Genomic DNA, 22,641 nt, shown 5'->3' on the forward strand with positions numbered 1-22,641 from the left:
CTTTGTAACTGTGAATCTGAATATAATGGAACTCCAAAACTTGGGGAGAGAACACCCTATATTACACTTAAAAATGGCAATGAAAAAGAACTAACGTAAGCATTACAATGGATGGTGTTTTCAGAATAAATGTTAATTTAATTCCACTTGATCACAGGTTCAATGATAAATGAACTTCTGTAAGGCTGCATTCACACCTGAGCATATCGTTTTCAGGCGTTTTTTGGGCGTTTTTGTAGGCGTTTTTTGAGCGTCTTTTGAGCGTTTCTCTGGCGTTTGTTTTGCATTATATGAGCGTTTTTTGGGGCGTTTTTTTTGCAGGCGTTTTGATTTATGTTAAAAAATGGGTGTGTTAAAAGGGGTAGAGAAAAAATAAGAAAAGGGTGGAGACCACCTGTGTGTTTAAAAAACGCCCCTGAAACACCTGTGAAACGCCGATAACGGCGTTTTAATGCATTCCTATGGGACCAGAACAGCTCTTGATCAGCCCAAAATCAAGCTCCTGTACTTTTTTGAGATACAGGCGTTTTGCTTCAGGGGACAAAACGCTCAGATGTGAACAGGGGCCATTGAAATTAATGGAATTTTGATTGTTGGGCGTTCTGGATTTTCACAGATGAGCGTTTTATGGGCTGAAATACGCTCAGGTGGGAACAGGGCCTACAGGAATTGGAGAATTCCCACCTGTAAAATCTACAGGGACAGCGAGGGCAGCTTTCAGACAGACCCTAGATGCTAAATATACAGAATATGTATCAGTAAGTTGTAGACTAGATCTTGTGTGTCTTGGTCCCAGAGCTCTCAGGAAGTGGACTGGTAAGTGCACCCTTAAGCTGGCAAAACATTATACTATTTTCGTGTATGATTTCTGTACAATTTCCTTTAGATTTACCTTCAAGTATGTAGTGCAAGGGCCTGCCTGGTTGGATACAAATTGAAAGTGTTGTTTAGGTTTGACCTCATATTTAATATTTTTTGGTAAATCTAAAGGAAAATTGTACAAGAAAATTGTATAATCTATGGCCAGCCTTAGTTTGTACAGATACTCTCTGTCTGAAATTGCCTATTGCAAAAATACCCATCTCACATAATATGATCTGAGGCTTTACATACACTTATTGGAGACCGCCCATTCTTAGATCAACAGTGACAACCATCTAACCAAGTCTTTCTTGATATTTTAAAATGGAGGAAATCATGAAGTAACTTTCTGATCTCAGGGAACCCCTCCTAATAATCCCTATATCTACAATTTACAGTATAGTACTTTGATAGTGATTAGCAAGAATTCTCCCTACCCTCTTGCAGAGAGCTAAAAATATCATTGGTGACAGTGGTTACTGATCTAAGAGGTAGAATATACTCATTACTCAAGCAACCTGGAGGAACCCTAGGGTTCCACAGAACTCTGGTTGAGAAAGACTGATCTAACATATCTAGGTACATTTAAATTACTTTTATTCACTGTCCAGTTGTTGTCGGACTATTACACAAAAGGTGAGTATCTCCAGTTAGAATGTTGGAACTGTTGAAATACTTGCTCCTGAAGCCTCCCCAGAGCTAGGATTTTGCTAAATGTATTGTGACGTACACAATATTCTGTGTTTGTGTGTACCTAGCCATTATTCATGTATTAGTTTGGCAAACCTCCCAGCTGTCAAGTGTCTAACATTAAAAAAATTATTCTGCATATAGTATAAGACATGACCGCAGTAACAATAGCTGACCTGCACTTCTGTATTGTTAGGAGATATTTAGATCTTGTAACATCCCAAAATAATAACTCCTAATGAGAACACTTAGTGACGTGAACTGTTTTTAATGTCGCACCTTTGTGATTAATTCCATTGTTCATCTCCATGTATTGTTGGAATAAAATGATTTGCTAATAGTGAGCTGTCCTTACATGAAGAGTTCTGAATGGTGGATGAAAACAGCTAATTACATAATGTATCCTACCAAGTGTTACAAATGTAACAATCAATGCACAGGGCAATGACAATGTGAAGAGTGTAATTGCCCATAGCAACCAATCAGATTTAGGCCTTTTATCTTTAGGCTGGGTTCAAAGTGGCTCACAGCAGGGTTCCTGTTCACCGTTTCAGGTCCGGTTTCAGTGCAAATTATTGGCTGAATTCAGACCTGAAACGGACCAGAAGTCGCACAGAACTCCTGTCCAATTCACACTGGAGATGCTTCGGAGATATGTGAGCCGGCTCCATAGAGAGCCAGTCACAATCTCCTGACATACAGTGGGTACGGAAAGTATTCAGACCCCCTTAAATTTTTCACTCTTTGTTATATTGCAGCCATTTGCTAAAATCATTTAGGTTCTTTCTTCTTCCTCATGAATGTACACATAGCACCCCATACTGACAGAAAAACACAGAATTGTTGACATTGTTGCAGATTTATTAAAAAAGAAAAACTGAAATATCACATGGTCCTAAGTATTCAGACCCTTTGCTGTGACACTCATATATTTAACTCAGGTGCTTTCCATTTCTTCTGATCATCCTTGAGATGGTTCTACACCTTCATTTGAGTCCAGCTGTGTTTGATTATACTGATTGGACTTGATTAGGAAAGCCACACACCTGTCTATATAATACCTTCCAGATCACAATGCATGTCAGAGCAAATGAGAATCATGAGGTCAAAGGAACTGCCTGAAGAGCTCAGAGACAGAATTGTGGCAAGGCACAGATCTGGCCAAGGTTACAAAAAGATTTCTGCTGCACTTAAGGTTCCCAAGAGCACAGTGGCCTCCATAATCCTCAAATGGAAGACGTTTGGGACGACCAGAACCCTTCCTAGAGCTGGCCGTCCGGCCAAACTGAGCTATCGGGGGAGAAGAGCCTTGGTGAGAGAGGTAAAGAAGAACCCAAAGATCACTGTGGCTGAGCTCCAGAGATGCAGTCAGGAGATGGGAGAAAGTTGTAGAAAGTCAACCATCACTGCAGCCCTCCACCAGTCGGGGCTTTATGGCAGAGTGGCCCGACGGAAGCCTCTCCTCAGTGTAAGACACATGAAAGCCCGCATGGAGTTTGCTAAAAAACACCTGAAGGACTCCAAGATGGTGAGAAATAAGATTCTCTGGTCTGATGAGACCAAAATAGAACTTTTTGGCCTTAATTCTAAGCGGTATGTGTGGAGAAAACCAGGCACTGCTCATCACCTGTCCAATACAGTCCCAACAGTGAAGCTTGGTGGTGGCAGCATCATGCTGTGGGGGTGTTTTTCAGCTGCAGGACGACTGGTTGCAATCGAGGGAAAGATGAATGCGGCCAAGTACAGGGATATCCTGGACAAAACCTTCTCCAGAGTGCTCTGGACCTCAGACTCAAAATAACGAAGGAGTGGCTTCACAACAACTCCGTGACTGTTCTTGAATGGCCCAGCCAGAGCCCTGACTTAAACCCAATTGAGCATCTCTGGAGAGACCTAAAAATGGCTGTCCACCAACGTTTACCATCCAACCTGACAGAACTGGAGAGGATCTGCAAGGAGGAATGGCAGAGGATCCCCAAATCCAGGTGTGAAAGACTTGTTGCATCTTTCCCAAAAAGACTCCTGGCTGTATTAGATCAAAAGGGGGCTTCTACTAAATACTGAGCAAAGGGTCTGAATACTTAGGACCATGTGATATTTCAGTTTTTCTTTTTTAATAAATCTGCAACAATGTCAACAATTCTGTGTTTTTCTGTCAGTATGGGGTGCTATGTGTACATTCATGAGGAAGAAGAATGAACCTAAATGATTTTAGCAAATGGCTGCAATATAACAAAGAGTGAAAAATTTAAGGGGGTCTGAATACTTTCCATACCCACTGTATGAATCAGATGCATCCAATTCGCAATAGTGTGAACCCAGCCTAAAAGGGCAAATGAAAAATATATCTCTGGTTCTTTGTAACTACATTAGCATTGCTCTTCTTTATGTAACAGGATTTTCAGGCATTGGGTATGATGTGGGTCTGCCATTGTTACCGGTAACACTTCCAACACATTTAAGTTGAAAACACAAGTGTGAGAGCTGAGACAATGACTATTCTGGCATCTTTGGTTTGTTTTGTTTATTTTGTGATGGGGATGGGAGAAGGGAATAAGTGGGATCCTCCTCTGGCTCAACTAGGTTTAACTGGGACACTTTGTAGAAAAATGCCTGTTTGCGGTTTTCTGACGCTGAATGCCGACCAACGCTTCCTGGCGCTTGAAAATACTGTTTTGCTAAAATGTGCTGAAACTTCAACTTTAACTCCTTGTTTAACTCAGAAGATCCAGGACTGTAGTAACTCTTGAGTCTTGCACTCTGTCTAGCTCAAAAGTCCTGCGAATGGCTCCCTCCAGCCCTTCACTGACTGAGGTAGCTCCTTGTAACTGCTTGTGCTGCAGCAACCCTTAACACTGTACACTTGACTCTTCAGGGCCCAACCGCTGGCGCCCTCTCTACACTTTCAGGGTCCTCTGACTAGGCACCCCCTCTAACACTTCAGGGTCCTCTGACTAGGCACCCCCTTTACACTAGCTGGCTCCTGGATCCCTGGGACCTTCACCGGAGGGGTCTCCTCTACACTAGGCAGACCCTCAGGGGCAATTCACAGTACTCACGAACTTGGAATGCTTTCCTGGAACTGAACCCCTCTATCTCCGCTGGTCCTCGGCACACCGGATCCTCTCTGCAGCTCAGCTCTCTCTGTACTCTCAGGCAGCCACCCGAGACACCCGATCCTTCTGGCAGGAGGAGAGACAGCCGTACTCTCCCTCCTGGGACTCTGCTTCCCGCCAAAGAGGCTGTGTCATGCACTCCCCTCAAACTTATACCCACTCCCAGAAAGCTGGGGTAGATACAAGCCTGGACGTGCCATTGGCTGGATTTCCTCCACTGTCCAATGAGAGCCCTCTCACTGAGCAGTGGGGAGACTCCCCAGTCTCAACAGCCACACCTGGGAACCATGACAACCTGACTAAAAATCATGGCCCTGCTGTTAAGCAGACAAGGCCCACTATACTTTACCTAGCACGTACCTTGTAGGGTGCTACATTTATAAATATGCACAAAGAGCTATCTATTTTATAATGCACTGATGTGAAACTTGAAAAAAAAACATTGTCCAGGCTGGTCTGCTTAGCTGATGGACAGAAAAGTGTTGGGACATAAGAAAGAAAGGTGTGTCACCATTTCATGATGTTCTTTAACCTGCCATTCTGCCTGCTGCATTCATAGCTCTCTGCTTTAAAGCTGAAGTTTAGTATTTTTTATACAGCTTTATTAGTTCTATCTTATGAACAAACCTGTAAAGTTTGATGAGACCTTACTGGACATTTTGTAATCTCATTCAACCCAACATAGGACCATAGTCAACACAACCAAATTTAAAGACTACAGACTAGGGATAGACTGATTATCAGCAAGGCCGATATATGGAGGGCCAATATGCACTTTCCCTGACTTATCGGTGTCGGCCCCAGAACTGGCCGATATTGCCGATATTTTTGTGAGGTCATTCTGCCTTCTTAGGCCGCCTCCCTCGCCTTGGACAGCCTCGTCTGGAGTCAGGACTAGTCTCGCGGGAGTGTATCACAGCCATACACCCACCCACAGCAGCCCGGTGCCAGCCAGCCACCCACATCCACAGGCCCTGTACCAGCCAGCCACAGGCACTGTACCAGCGAGCCAGCCAGCCACCCACAGGCCCTGTACCAGTCAACCACCCACAGGCCCTGTACCTACCAGCCACAGGCACTGTACCAACCAGCCAGCCACCCACAGCCCTTGTGCAAGCCTCCCACCTACCACAGGGTGTCAGCCAGCCACCCACCCACCCACCACAGGGTGCCAGCCAGCCATCCACCACAGGGTGCCAGCCATCCAGCCACCTACCACAGGGTGCCAGCCATCCACCACAGGGTGTCAGCAAGCCAGCCGCCCAACACAGGGTGCCAGACAGCCAGCCACCCACCAAAGGGTGCCAGCAAGCCAGCCATTAGCATTAAACAAAAATTATAGTGCTGGATATGTGTAGCGCTTAACCCATAAAAATATGTATCAATAACAACTCATATGTTCCAACAAATAATATCAACCAAATCAATAGTGATCACCAATAAGTCGATAAATAGTCCCAATATAGTGAATATACACATGGAAAAAATAAAAAAGCAAAAAACACCAAAAAATATATATATAAATTGTCCCTGCGACTAAGTGTTGCTAAATGTGAAAATGCCAATGTAGCAAGTTCCAATAAGTGGATGTTGTTCTCTATGGCGACTTTTAAAGCGATTTTTAGTAAACAGGGCTGCTTACCAAATGTAGTTGGTCTTCCAAATTAAAGAACAGACCATGGCTCACTTTAAAGAAGAAAATGGCAGGATCCACTCAGACTCCACACCAGTATGAGGGAGGAGAGCTCTCAATGGCAGGTGTTCGGATACCATGTATGGCAGATATATGAAAAAAATACCTTGAGGAATACGAGGACTCTCTGTATTCTGGGATCCCGCTTTCCGAATGTCCATATACCGCAATACTATACCTGGAGTATCCTTCGAGTGTCCACAATGCCTGGTGAGGTCTATCCCTTGATTGGGTGACCGTGCACATCTGGTAAGCGGCTCATTCAGCTGTTTTCTCTTGGTGATTATTCACGGGTGTACATTTGTTTTACAAGTGCCTAGTGTATGCTGTTTGCCATCTATCGGGATCTGTGGTTCTCCTTTCTTTGATTGTGGTTAGCAGTGATACACGGTATGAACAGGGATTACATGTGAGTGCAATTCTCTACCTCCTTTCCTTTTCCATTGCATATGCGGTATCACACTATGTTTTTTTCATATATCTGCCTTACATGGTATCCGAACACCTGCCATTGAGAGCCCTCCTCCCTCATACTGGTGTGAAGTCTAATGAGTGGATCCTGCCATTTTCTTCTTTAACTACCTCAATACTGGGCACTTAAACCCCCTTCCTTCCCAGACCAATTTTCAGCTTTTAGCGCTGTTGCATTTTGAATGACAATTGCGCAGTCATGCAACACTGTACCTAAACCAAATTTGTGTCATTTTTTCCCCACAAATAGAGCTTTCTTTTGGTGGTATTTGATCACCGCCAGGTTTTTTCTTTTTTGGTGCACAAATAAAAAAAAAAAGAAAAAAAAAGTTATTTTGTTTAGGTTATACAATTTTGTAAATAGATACGTTTTTTCCTGCACTGATGACGCCGCACTGACAGGCACTGATGAGGAGACACTGATGGGGTGGCACTGATATGCAGCACTGATAGGTAGCACTGATATGCAGCACTAATGGGCACTGATAGCACTGATATGCAGCATTGGTGGGCACTGATAGGCAGCGCTGATGGGCACTGATGGGCGGCACTGATGGGCAATAATGGGCACTGGTGGGCGGCACTGATAGATGGCAATAATGGGCACTGGTGGGCAGCACTGATAGATGGCATTGGTGGGCAGCACTGAGAGGGAGGGCACCACTGGCAGGCTCTCTGAGCCCTGTTTGCCATCCCTGGTGATCATAGGTGGGCATCCCTGGTGGCTCTAGTGGCACCCCCCCCAGGGGTGCACTGGTAATCAATGTTCTGATTACCAGCACAGACCCCCCCTGTGATCAGTGAGTAATTAGAAATACTCACTGATCCTCCGGCTGCAGTAGAGATCATCCCTCTTCTCCTCACTGACAGGATCTGTAAGGAGGAGAAGAGTTCAAAGCCGTTACAATGGCTGTGTTTACATTACATGACAGCTGTGATTGGACACAGCCGTCATGTGATCAGGAGGGCCAATCACAGGGCCCTCCTGCCGCAACTTGTTGCTCTGTGTCCGAGGGACACAGGCACATCGAGATCGCGCCGCTGCGCGTGCCCGCGGCGGTGCGATCTCGCTCCTTCTGAAGGACGTTCCGGAACGTCCGATCAGAAGGACGAGACTCCCACCCGGCTGTATATGTACAGTGGCCAGATGGGAGGTGGTTAAAGTGAGCCAAGGTCTGTCCATTAATTTGGAACACCAACTACATTTGGTAAGCAGCCCTGTTTACGAAAAATCACTTTAAAAGTCGCCATAGAGAACAACATCCACTTATTTGAACTTGCTACATTGGGATTTTCACATTTAGCGACACTTAGTCCCAGGGACATTTTATATATATTTTTTGCTTTTTTATTTTTTCATGTGTATATTCACTATATTGGGACTATTTTATGGACTTATTGGTGATCACTATTGATTTGGTTGATATTATTTGTTGGAACATAGGAGTTGTTATTGATACATATTTTTGTGGGTTAAGCGCTACACATATCCAGCACTATTACTTTGGGATTTTCTATATGTCCATGTGTGCAGCTTTCCACTTTAATCACAAGGTTATTTATTTTATATCTATCACAGTCACTATTTGTCACTAGGGATGATCGAAAGGTTCGGGTCGACCATTGGTTCGACCCGAACATTGACTGTTCGAAATTCGGCCGAATTTCAAACTTTTTGCTGAAAAAGTTCGGAATTCGGCAACCAGAACCGACCAAAATGCAATGGGACAGGAACTGGGCTTTAAAAGCCCGTGATTGGACCAGAACCATCAGTAAAAGCCAATTGAGGGGGCAGGAGGATTCTAGGAATGTAATTGGAGTGACTAGGGGGTCCAGAGGCCAATCAGTAGTGAATACGCCCCCCAGTATATAACATAGCCCCACCAAATCTCTAGCATAGTAATACAGGGACGTGGAAGAGAGTGGAAGCAGTTCTGTTACTCCTGCTTCAAAGTGTCATTTAGCAATTATTAGTGTGAGGAAAGGGATATCTAGTGTAGTTAGGGTACTATTTTCCACTATAGTTAGATTCAAAAATATAGTTTCTGTAGGGAAAGTGTTAAGTGTCAGGGTGACCATAGTGTAGTGTAGGGTTAACTGACTCTGACTGCTATGGCAGGGTGACAAAACCCTTCCATGTCAGGGTGACCGCCTTAGAAAAAAGATAATTTTTATTAGAATTGCAGTAGAACAGGATAGTGGCTTCGCTACTTTCACACCTGGCTGTTTTTGTAGCAGGTGTTTATTGGGCTTTTTTGTGGACGTGTTTGGAGGCAGGCATGACATCTGACCTTCTGTGTAGGGGTTTATATATACACACACACACACACGTATGTATATATACACATACACATATATAGGTGTGAAAGTAGCAGAACCCTATGCCTGCGCTAATGAAATAATTAGCAGGCATAGGATTTCGCTCCTATCACACCTATATGTGTGTATGTGTATAAATACATATATGTGTGTGTATATATATACCCCTATACAGAAGTTCAGATGTTATGCCTGCCTCCAAAGACTCCCAAAAAATGCCCAAAAAAACGCCTGCAACAACACACCTGGGAGTTTTTGTAGCAGGCGTTTTTTTGGGCGTCTTTGGAGGCAGGCATAACATCAGAACTTCTGTGTAGGGGTATATATACACACACACACACACATATGTATTTATACACATACACACATATAGGTGTGAAAGTAGCAGAACCCTATGCCTGCGCTAATGAAATAATTAGCAGGCATAGGACTTCGCTCCTATCACACCTATATGTGTGTATGTGTATAAATACATATATGTGTGTGTGTATATATACCCCTATACAGAAGTTCAGATGTTATGCCTGCCTCCAAAGAGGCCCAAAAAATACGCCTACAACAACACACCTGGGCGTTTTTGTAGCAGCCGTTTTTTTGGGCATTTTTGGAGGCAGGCATGACATCTGAACTTCTGTATAGGGGTATATATATACACACACACTTATATGTATTTATACACATACACACATATAGGTGTGATAGGAGCGTAGCCCTATGCCTGCAAATTATTTCATTAGCGCAGGCATAGGGTTCTGCTACTTTCACACCTAAATATGTGTGTGTGTGTGTATATATATATATATATATATATATATATATATATATATATATATATATATATACACCCCTACACAGAAGTTCTGATGTTATGCCTGCCTCCAAAGACGCCTGCTACAAAAGAACCCAGGTGTGTTGTTGCAGGCGTTTTTTTTTGGGCATTTTTTGGGCGTCTTTGGAGGCAGGCATAACATCTGAACTTCTGTATAGGGGTATATATATATATATATACACACACACACACATATATGTATTTATACACATACACACATATAGGTGTGATAGGAGCGAAGTCCTATGCCTGCTAATTATTTCATTAGCGCAGGCATAGGGTTCTGCTACTTTCACACCTATATATGTGTATGTGTATAAATACATATATGTGTGTGATCAGAGATCAGATGGTGACAGTAATAAAAATGATTTTGGTTTTAGTGGAGTAGAGCAAGGGTAGACCCTTGTCAGATTTTCTTCTCTTCTTTTGGGGCTGCTCACTCACTCCTGTCAAATTCTGACAAGCAGCTATGTCTGTGCAACCACTGCATGATGTGATACAGCCCTACATCAGGAAATCCAAGCCCTCCTGCAGTTTTAGGCAGGTCTATGATGACTTTATTAATTTGTGTGCCAATATTAATTTAGAGAAAAGGCAGTGTGTATTTGGTGGAAAAAACATCTGTGGGATAAATACAGGTAGCGCGCCTATATGAAGTATAACATTTTGGGTAATATATTAATTTTAATAATATTATACCTCCCAAGCCAGAAGAATGTGCCTGAACTCCATGGCTCCAGCTGCCATTAATCTGCTTTGTGAGGAGGGAGAGAGCCACTGTTATCAGGCACAGCGCTGGCTTGAGATTGGGCCCAGGAAAGTATAAGGGGGGGGGGGGGGGTTTGGGGGATACTCTGCACAGGTGTTTTTTTACCTTAATGCAAAGAACGATAATTAGAGACATAAAAAAAATTATCTTTTCTAATATAATTAGAGACATGAAATTTAGAGACATAAAAATATTCTTTATTATAAATTCATATTAAAAACCGTACATAGACATCTGTACATTTGCAGCAGCAGTTGAAGGAGATACGGTCATATAAAATAGTGCTGAATATTCTTCATATTTCTCAATACAGTATACATCGTTATAGTTTTGGAGAACAGCAAAACGAAAGAGCACTAATCGTTCATCATGGACAAATGTAACAGGTTTTCTTTCATTCCCAGGTTTCCCTTCCATGTCATTCAGTGCTGAGAGCTGAAGAAAATTCCCAGTACTTCTAGTTATGGAGGCAAATGAGAGTCACTCCATGTGAAAGCCCTGGGCCAATCAGCACTGTCACAGCGGAGTTCATAGCCCTGTGTAACCTATGACTTTGATGACTCTTAAGGCTTGTGCACACTAGAAGAAAATCAGGGGAACATTTATGTCTGAGGAACTTTCCTACGATTTTGGTAGTGTGAACACAACTTTCTAGACCCAATTCCAACTTTCTGAACAAAAATTCCCAAAGGGACAAGCTCCAAAATTATTTTTCGTACGGGAACATGTGTACTGTTTTTGTACGAGAAAAATCAGAAATGAAAGACTGTGTATGATCATAAACGATCAAAAAAAAATTTGTGGTACAATAATTTTCTTAAGAATGTTCCTTTAATCATTCGCCCAATTTTTTTATAGTGTGTACCCCACTTTAGCTTACCCAAAACGTTCAATTCACTCTCAGCCACTAAATGGAGAAGAAGGGGAGAGAAAGGAAGGCAAGTATAAGCATTTGAAGAGGTCGGCATTAAAGTGAAGCTGCTCCTTTTACTCACACAGAATGTAAATATACATTTTTAATCTAGGGCCAAACCGAAGACTAAAGCTGGCCAGAAACTGATCACATTTCAGCAAATTCCTGCTGAATCCACTGAAATTTGTTCATTTGGTGGCCCAGTCAGCACCACCTGGCTTAACAAATGTTGATCAGTCAATCGACTTTTGACAATTTTCGACCAAATAGCACCTGCATCCAGACAGAGGCAGCCATGCCACTGTTCAGGTATTCTGACCACCACAGGTTCCAGCTGTCCAAATGCAGTAGCCAACACTGCAGGTTCATCTATACAAGCTGATTAGCTTGGTTTGGGAAAATCAAGTGATTTCTCTTGTTTAGCCCATGGGGCAGAATGATAGAAATCTTATGGTGTATGGCCAACTTTAGATACCTGCACAATGAATTCAATGTGCATCAATCAGTGTGCATTCTTTTATCAATACCCTTGATGTTTCTTTTGCTGATTAAAAAGAGTACAACAGTTGTGTTGTCAGGTAACCTCCTATTAAGACACTGATTTGTAGGAAGTACAGGTTTCATGTTTTATTACATTGCAATATACTTTATCTCTGAAGATCCTGTTTCTGGTACAAGAGCAAAACATTAAAAATTGAATGGCAGAGTTGACAACGTTCATACAGTAAAACCTTGGATTGTGAGAATAATTTGTTCTGGAAACATAATCCAATGCACTCGTACTGTATAACATTGAGAGCTGTGGTTCTGTAGTCCTCAGTGAACAATATAACAGCACAGAAAAGCAACACAGAGTTTAAGCAACTCACAATATTTTGTTGGCACTATCAAGATATCTTTTAATTTAAAGGGTAACTCCACTTTCATAGGGGGAAAAAAAAATAGAAAAAAAAATAATAATACAGCATATACAATTGCAACACAAGTCATATTATAATTGAATGTTATTAAAAATGACCTTTCCTTTTCAATCTGCAGCTCTGTAATTTTCTGAAAATGCAATGCAATATGGTGACCTGGAGGTGTTCTGTACACAGAATGTATACAGAGCGCCCCCCCCCCGGAAACATTTCCTGCTTGTATGTTTGGCTCACCTATTTTCCCAGAAGTCTGCACTAAGATACAAGTCAGATTTTTGGCATCACCTGCAACAAAAATGTCCTTTTTGGTAAGATGCTCCTGATAGGAAATCACATCTAAAGGGATGCAGACCCTGCAATTTTCCTCATTAGAGCCCTGCAGGTGCAGTAGCTGGTTGATAATTATGAAACCACTCCTATTAGACTCACATAGCATAGGGGCACAGAGGAACAAACAATGCATTCTTCAGAATAATAAAAAGGTAGGAATCTGCAACAAAGGTTGTCATAATCCTTGCAATGTACATAAATCACCCAGAGGGGAATTTTGTCTCTCAAAAAAAGTGGAGTTGCACTTTTAACAGATATAACAAAATACTTTTAAACGGTATATTAAACATACCTAAAAGGCCCTAAAATAAAATTTTTGTTTTGGGGTTTTGTTATGCTTAAATGTTCCATCTGCCTGTACCAACTTCTTCACAGGGGTCAGAAATGTCCTATAGACCACTAGACATAAATCCTAGTACAGGAAGATAAAGGTTTAGACCCAAGCTTAAAGGGATATTGGTGGTCGCTGTACTGTGTTCTTAAATCTTCTACCGTATTGTGGGAAACCTGGAAATCATTTCTGAACAACAGATTGTGAAAGTCTTGGGAGTCCTGCGCTTGGCAATAGTACCTCTTTTGTAACAGCCCACCTTCATACATTCTTGTTAAATGTTTGTAAGCACTCCTCCCCCCCAAATATGCCACATTTGGCATATCTTTTTTTTTTTTTTTGGGGGGGGGGGGGGGGGCAGGTACCTAGTTTTGACAAGTACCTGCTAGGAGGCGAAAGTTCTTCTCTCCCCCTTCCTCCTTGCAATCTTCTAGGCCACGTCACAGGTCCCAGAAGATTGCCCAACTAATGGGGAGGTGCTGTGCGGCTCGCGCATGTGCAGTGAGCACCCGGCTGAAAAGCCGCAAGCTGTCATAGTCGGGTGCCCCCACTTGCAATGCCGGGGCAACAGAGAGGAGAGGTATGGAAGTGAGGCTTCAGGCGGCCGCATCGCTGGACCATGGGACAGATGAGTGTGTCTTTATTAAAAGTCAGCAGCTACACTTTTTATAGCTGCTGACTTTTAATAAACACAAAGAATGAGTAGCACTCCGCTTTAATGGCTGCCTACATGGAGCCCCGTGGCTACTCTCTATATAAAAGGGAACCTCAATATACACTTTTTTTTTTTTTTTCTTTTTACCTCAATATACACTTGTAAGCACCCATCTCTCCCCATCATAAGGAGAATTAATAGTAGAAGTGGGTAAAAGACAAAACAAAGTCATTTAAGACAAATGATAACAATGGTGTACCGCAACATGTATCAGCCATCCACAGATCACCTATCTGATGAGGGCTGTGAGCGGACTGGTTGCTATGGCTTTGATCATATCATTGCTCTTGGCTCAGGTCATAGAAATATGGCTCAGCTCGAATGAACACTGTTACATAGAACTTTTATCAATAAAAAAAAAATCATATTAGCGGAGTCCTTCTGTACTGCATGGGAGTTGTGTAAACCTCTAGACTGTGTAATGCCCATCTCTAGCCACAGCAGTACTGATTTACAGTATACAAGCAGGCGATTCAAAGTTACACCTTGGAGACAGCCAATGTTATTTTCTGAACAGCAGGATCCCATTGGTGTACTACAGCTCATCCTTGCTGTTCTTCTTTCTATGGCATTTGCAGATAGTAGTATTATCATCTGGCTGAGGAACAAGTTCCATTTTATCACGAACTTCTGGGCGGCTCGTTTGACGCTTTGCATACATCTGAAAAACAGAGATATTAAATAATTTGCCTAAATCAACATCTGGACATCATTGGTGACAGCAGATGTCACCTCTCTCTATACTTGTATCCCTCATGATCAGGGTTTAAATGCTGTTGACCATTTCTTAAAGACAGATAAATCTATCTCTCCTTCACATCGAGATTTCATTCTAGATCTGTTGATATTTGCCACCGGGAGGAATTACTTTTGGTTCAATCACCAATACTTTTTACAACAAAGGGGTGTGGCCATGGGGGCGAAGTTCGCCCCTAGTTTGGCCAACCTCTTTATGGCCAAATGGGAGGAGGATGTCGTCTTTCCTTATGACGCACCCGAGCTGGTTCTTTGGGTGCGTTATATAGACGACATCCTCCTCCTGTGGAAAGGGGACACCTCATCTCTCGAGACATTCATGTCATTCTTGAATGATAACACGAGAGGTATTCATTTGTCTTTTGAATATAGTTCCACTAATATCCATTTCCTAGACCTCAATATTTCCATAGTGGACAATCAGTTTGTCACCAGTACTTTTTTCAAGGACACAGACCGTAACTCGTACCTGCCTGTTGACAGCTGTCATCACAAGGCTTGGTTGGGTGGAATACCTAAGAGTCAATTCATCAGACTTAGGAGGAATTGTACTCATGAACATGAATTCCTCCAACAAGCCCAGCTGCTAAAGGATAGGTTCTTAGTTAAGGGTTATAATTCTGATGCTCTTGAGTCCACTATAAGGGAAGTAACCCAGATTGATAGAGCACAATTACTTTCTGGGTCTAAAAATAGAAATAAAACAAAAAACCAGTCTGATTTTGCTAAATGGTCCTTTTTTACCAATTTTTCTATTCAGCATAATTCCATCAAGAGAATTATATCCAAACATTGGGATGTACTTAGAAATGACCCCATTTTGGGTACCGTTTTACCTGTACGACCCTCGGTCACTTTCAGAGGTGCACCTGCATTAAGAGGACAATTAGCTCCCAATGTACCGGATGAACCAATTAAACCAAAAAAATTTTTTGCTGATCTTATTGGTTTTTATCCCTGCCGGAAGTGCAGAGTGTGCGAATATAATTGTGATAAAAGAAGGAAATTTACATCCTTTCAATCTTCTGTCACAGGGAGTCTTCACCATATCAAATTTTTCGCCACTTGCATAACTACTCATATTGTTTATTTGTTAACGTGCCCCTGTAAAAAGCAGTACGTGGGACGCACTATAAGGTCCTTTAATGTGCGTGTTAATGAACATATTACGAGCATTCTCACAGGCAAGGATAAGCATACTGTAGGTAAACATTACCTTCTTTATCACCACAAAGATCCCACTGGCACTTTATTTCAGGTCATAGACCAGTATGTACCTCCCTGGAGGGGTGGCTCAAAAATTCGTGGTGTCTCTAGGAGAGAGACATACTGGATCTATACTTTGAAGTCCTACCATCCTTTTGGGTTGAATATAGAGTGGGATATAAACGCCTTTATAAACACAGCTTAGCGTACTAAATATCCCACTCCCATCTGCCTTTCTGGCTATCTTTAGCCTTATATGTTCCCTTTATCCTCATTCGTTCTTTTATGTGATTTTATTATTTTTATTTACGATATTTTTTAAAATATTTTTATTATATTTGTCTTTTGGCTGTATACATCATGTAGTTATGTAATAAAAATATTTTTTGTTATAGATATCCTGTATTAAGGGTCACCTAATATGGAGATAGACTATGGACTGTATATAGACAAAATTTGTTATTATGTCCCTTCAACTGTGGACAATTGACATTTTTGTTTTTTTCAATATACTGGTTTCTCAATAAATGAGCCCACTATGTTGATATATTATGGTTTAGATAACTAAACCGATTTTTTCCTCTCCCCTTTTTTGTTGGCGCTGTTTAACTATAACGTCATCTTTTTATTCTCCCCCTTTTTTTGTTCTCTTATTGGCGATATTCACTACTCGCTGAATCGGCCAATCTGAGCTGTCTCCATTTCTGTTTTGTTGACCTGGTGTATTGATATGCTCCAACTTCCGGTAAAGTGGTCCGCCTTGCCGTGCTGACATCACTTCCGCCCAATCCCGGATGTGATGTCGGCATATCCGGTCTTACACTTCAGATGGAGGCTTGGGGTTGATGATGGTTAAATGCCGTCCCCCCTCGATGTTTTGACGCTGACATCACTTCCGCCTATTCCCGGATGTGATGTCAGCACTTCCTGTCTTACAATTCAGAAAGAGGCTTGGGATGTACGATGGCTAATGCCATCCCCTCCAGGCATTTCATCACTTCCTGTTTCCCCTTATGATTTAATAGACTTCATTTTTGGCGCTATACCATAGTGAGGCTTGGAACGCACGCCGGTTTTACTTCCGGTTTCCATGCAGTCCACTGCCTACTTCCTACAGGTGTACCCAATTAATTCTACCTCTATATATATATGAACACTGGCTACCTGCTGACTTTATCTTTTGAAAAAGGCATTTATGCCGAAACATGTAAAGAGGACTTGGTCAGCCCAGCTGTTTTACATCTTATATGCCTGTCTTTCACGGATGTCTGTAAGTGTATCAGCTTTATTGATATTAAATTGATTTTAGCAATATTACGCTATATGTCCCTCCATTTTTTTCGGTTTTACCACCCACCATGTGGAAGGGGAATCTCTGAACTATTCCATCTACCGGAGATTTGCATGGTTGCCGTTGGAATCGGTGAAAAATCTGTGGGGACACTCCATCATTTTTAAGCCTGTTTGACTCCTACACTATAAGGTGTTTTGGGGTCCCATCCATCTGGTGAGCGCAATATATTTCTACCTTCACTGGTGACGGGATTTGCTGCACTTATATATGATTTGCACCATTATATATTGGACTTTTTCTCACCATCAATTGTTTACGTTACTTGTGGAATGTTTCCTGCGATTGGACAATTTATTTTGTTGGGAATTTTTTTCTTCTAGCGCTGCACATATTTTTGTATTTCTGGACATCATTTTTAGTAAAGTAGAATACCTTAATTCGTTTTGGATAGAGCAGGGAAGGGTTAGATCTTCCGTCTGGTCATTCCTGTTTGGGAGATTTTCCCTCAATTTCTGTCCTGATATACAGATTTTTCGGCCTCCTCGTTCTGAAGGGCATTTTCTTATATAATACTTTAGAGAATTCACTAGGGTCTGCTGCAGACTCCAAAGGAACATATGAAAATGCACAACAGAGAGTAGGAATGTTGCACTCGGACAGAACTGTTTCCCTAGCCCTGGCCCACTCTAAAACTAAAAACAACTTTGGCTCGGGAACCACTCTAGCATTTCAGGAGAATGGAAATATGGATTTAAGTTTCAAATGTAAGGAAGATAAAAAAAAATGTATTAAAAGAAGGTAATGCGACAAAGCAGGAATAAGCTGAACGAGTTATAAAAGAAACAGAAAAAAATTGGTATTTTTGACAAACTTTGAATTTTGGCACACACACACGCAACCATTTTATTTTTGGACTCCGAAGGGGATATTTACTAAAAATGGTGCACACAGAATGTGGTGCAGCTGTGCATAGAAAACAATTAAAATCTCACTTGAATTTGTTAAATTACAGTGTTACTAAACCCACAACAGTAGAATCTGTGTGTATATGAAGAAAAGCATGCTTGTTATACTCACTGTGGAACCTAAGGGGTTATGCATTGTGTTTGATCCTGTCTTCTCTTGATCCTCACCTCCTTCCACTGACTCCTAATAATTTCCTGATAACCCGGAGTCTATGGAGTCAGGCTGCACATGCTCAGTTTGGTGTGTATTGCTAGAGAGGTTTTTGTATTTTTTTGGGAGGATGCATGTGATCGGCACAGGGCCAATCAGCACTGTCCAGACAGAGGGTCAGGGGTCTTGCAGTCTCATAGCACAGCTAAAAAACTCCTCCTACAAGCTTTAACCAGTGCTTGGCTGGACACTGTTAGAAGTCACAAGACTACTCTAGCTGCTGGTGAGAAAAGGTAATTAGCAGTTTATATTTACTGAAATAATTGCATTTCCATGTTTTGTGTACTGTGGGAGACCAGATATAGTGAATGCAGGCTCCTGGGTTTAGTAACACTTTAAGCTTTGACAATAAACCATAGAATGTAAAAGGCAAAATGACAAAGGACAAACAAAGACAAAACAAACAAAAAACGAAGACAGTTGGGACTTTAAATGAGGCGGTGCCCATCCAGGGCTGATAGAAGCTGATTGGTTACTATGCACAGCTGCACTAGATCGGATTCTGTGTGCCAGTTTTAGTAAATCTCCCCAAAAATTTGCTTTTGATAGAGCAAAGCAAAACTAAAGAAAACTCACTTTTTTATTTATAAGATAATAATACATTTTAGAAGAGCCTATTCTAATGCAAATCAACCTTATCAGACTGTGCTCATTAATAAAAAAAAAAAAAAAGAAAAGAAAAAGAAAACTAGTTCCATGCAAATTTTGTAATTAGATGCTGTATGTACATAGGGGAACCATATTTGCTCTTTACATATGCAGGTTTTGTAGTGCGGAAAAGTTGTTGTGCCTAATCCCACTGCAGGTGTATTAGGCAGGATCTTTCTAATTGAATACAACAATCTAACGTGTCCTATTGATGTGAAATGTCAATTTTAGCGATAGGCTCACTTTATTATCCAAGTACAGTATATTCTAAGAATCTGGGGACTGTAAAACTTTGATGACAATGGTTATAGTTGTATGTAATGTCAAACAGTAAAACTGAAGACTAAAAACAGACATATTTAGACAAACTGAAAAGTGAACAGCAATTTCTAGTGACTCAAAAAGAAAAAAAGTTGCATGATTCATAATGATGATTCATGATTTCCCTTTGGAATTAATAAAGTATTCGGAAACTAAATGATGGTTTCAGATCACTTACCTGAAAGACTTTATAATAATAGCAGTAGAGGCGGTGAGGCTGCAGCAGCTCCCTAGCAAGAGTCTGACCCTCTTTGGCAATCTTTTTAACTTCTTCATCATTTTCCTGGGAAAAAAAAAAAAGAAGTAGACAAGAACATTACAGCAGAATCTACAGTAACATCACCAAAATGGAGGAAATTAAGTGTGGCAAGTTCTTACATGAAGATTCATAATCTAGATTATAAGGCAGTGGAATGTAATTCTGCTATTAGCAGGAGATGTTCAGTTTCTATCTGATTTCTAAAATGTATGCACTGGATGAACTTGAATGCAATGAGAATTTCTGTTAGATAGGATTTAGAGAAACTTTTCCAAGCATCAATAGACACACACTACAGGTTTCTGTTGACAGGCTATTAATAACACTCATTAATATGTTAACAACAAAACTGAATTCAAATGTAAAGGTGAACTAACCTAGAAAGTATTCTGTCCTTGGTAGAACTATGAGTTACCATTTACATCCCAGGAGTGTACAATTGGTAGGCAGAGTTCCTCAGCTGTCAAAGCCTGGATCTGGGAGAAGGGGCTCAACACTTGAAAGTGTTTTAGAACCTGTGACATATGGGGGAATGCGGCCCTCTTGGCCCCCAGATTCAACAACAAACTTGACAGGTTTGTCTCCAGGTACGGAGATCCTTTGGCAGAAGCGGAAAATGCTCTGGTGGCTTAGTAGGATCAGTACAGTCTCATTTATGCCTTTCTCGTCTGTTCAACAGAATGAAGATGGAGGATATTTTAGTATTACTTATAGCCCTGGATTGGTGGTATTTGGACCTTTTCAGACTCCTGACAGATGCTTTGTGGGCTCTCCCAGCCTATTAAGACCTTTTGTTTCAAAGACGTCACAGACAGTCCTTGGCTTTAATGGCGAGGCTGTCTAAGCCCAGGTTTTGAAGGACAAGGGGCTCTCTGAATCGCTGATTCCTACCTTGATAAAATATAGAATGTCTACTTTCTGCAAGATATACCATCACACATGGAAGGCATATTTCACTTGAAGTGAGTATAGAAGCTTTCATCCCATTAAAAACTCTCTCTTCCTCACCATTTCTTTCCATCAGTCCCGGACCGTGGCCGGCGCTGTGCCACGGGTCCTGGGACCGTTCTCCACATCTTTTGGGATTTTCCCAAAAATAAAGCCTTTCTGGCATGCTGTTACTGGTATCATCCGTCAGCTCACCAATGTGGACCTCTCAGACAACCCTGCGGCTTGCCTGCTCCATCTCTCCCAGAGGCCCATTAAAAATATAAGGCATCTCTCATTATTCATTTATTGAATGCAGCAAAAGCCTGTATCCCGCTCTGTTGGAAGTCACCTGCCGCGCCCCCGAAGTCCCTCTGGTTTTCTAGGGTCAGATATGGAAGACCTCACAGCCACGCTCTATGACAAGGAGGAGTCCTTCTGTGACAAGTGGGCACACTGGCAGCATTTTGTCCTTCTCTGCAGGAATTCCTGAAGCCTGTTTGACACTGTGGGGGCCGGAGCTGGGGGGGCCCCGCACCATGCCCTCTCCCCCTTCTCTTGCCTCAGATTTTTTCTTTTACTTCTCCTCGCTGCTCCCCTTCCCTTCTTTCACATTTTCTTTTTGCCTTATCTACTGTCTCAGGTATCTTCCCATTGCTCTTCTTTGCCCTCCGGTAACTGATGTTGCCAGATATCTTGATTGAAAACAAAATGCACAATGAGGTCATTCTCTGCAAGAACGTTTCGCTGTTTCCCATTTATGTCCTCAGAGAAAGCAGCTATGCCACTGTGCTTTGATTTAATTTTACTGCTCTCAAATAAGGTGCTGCGACACTGCTATCTGTTTGGTTGTACCACATGCTTCATGTTACCTTTTTGATTGTTTCTACCATGTTTTGTGACCTTTTATTAAATAAAGAATTAAAAAAAAACAAAACTCAGTTTGGTGAATCTTGACCTTTGTGCAATCAGGCCTTCCTTATTACCATCAATGGTCAAATGTCAGCACTTGTGATCTTGTTCCAAAGACCGCTCATTTCCTATTTTCTGGTTAGAATCTTTGCACAGTGTGTATCTCATCCCCTGTGTGATCACCCAAGTCTTTGTGGGATCTCGATTTGGCTTTCTTAGTACTCCTAATGAACCTATCCGGGATATCTCCTTTCCACGCTTACTCAGAAGGTTGCCTTCCTAGTTGTCAGTCACCTCTGTGAGGTATGGGTCTGACGGCCTTGATCTGTAAAGCACCTTTCTACACAGGAACAAGCAGGTGTTGAGGCCCAGAGCCTCCATTTTCCCCCTAAGGTATTTTTGGCGTTTCACCTCAACCAAGGCATTGTTCTTTAATCCCTCTGTCCAGCTGTAGTATATCATAAAAATTCCTTTCATTGGATGTATTCCATGAATGGTTTACCTTACAGCTTCCATTAGAAATTAAGACTCTATGCGGTTGATTTACTAAAACTGAAGAATGTAAAATCTGGTGCAGCTCTGAATAAAAACCAATCAGCTTCCAGGTTTTATTGTCAAAGCTTAATTGAACAAGCTGAAGATAGAAGCCAAATGGCTACCATGCACAGCTGCACCAGATTTTGCACCCTCAGGTTTTAATAAATAAACCCGTATTTGCCATTCCTGATGGTCCCTGCAGGTGATGGTCTTCGTGGCTCAGACAGATTTTTATTTAATGTTACGGTCTTATGGATTGGGTTCCATCCTTTTCTTTCAAACCAAACTCTGCTAGCTCGGTGAGTGGCTCTTGAGCTTTTTGACATCAGGCAACTATTTCCTAGATTTAGTGAAAAATGTGACTCTGAGAACCAGTAGTGATCTAAATTAAAGCTTCAGACATGAAAGTGAAACCTCACTCAACACGTGTATAAAAATATGATGTGCTGATTCATATACACTTCGATTTGACATCATGCCCCCAATGACGACAGAACAACAAAATGGACGTGGCTTGGAAGCACTCCGAGGTTTCCATGCAATGGGGGGGAATTTGTCTATTGCTGATGTTAGCGCCATCTACCCATGAAGAATTGAAATGATTTTAAAGTGATTTTGGATATTTTATTCAGTTATTATGTGACT

The 22,641-nt window shown here is 41.7% G+C and overlaps 1 protein-coding gene across 1 annotated transcript in view; it reads right to left on the reverse strand.

Moving 5' to 3' along the window:
- Nucleotides 1-14,373: 14,373 nt before the first annotated feature.
- Nucleotides 14,374-22,641, reverse strand: part of POGLUT3 (protein O-glucosyltransferase 3) — a 41,975-nt gene continuing 33,707 nt past the window's right edge. Inside the window, exons 7-8 of the mRNA XM_082248443.1 lie at nt 19,540-19,644; nt 14,374-14,621 (exon numbers count right to left, since the gene is read on the reverse strand). Coding sequence (XP_082104569.1) covers nt 14,496-14,621; nt 19,540-19,644 — 231 coding nt within the window. The 3' untranslated portion in view covers nt 14,374-14,495. The remainder of the gene's footprint in view (nt 14,622-19,539; nt 19,645-22,641) is intronic.

Source organism: Pelophylax lessonae, assembly GCF_965119305.1.
Source record: "Pelophylax lessonae genome assembly, chromosome: 2".
NCBI classification, from domain to species: Eukaryota; Metazoa; Chordata; class Amphibia; order Anura; family Ranidae; genus Pelophylax; species Pelophylax lessonae.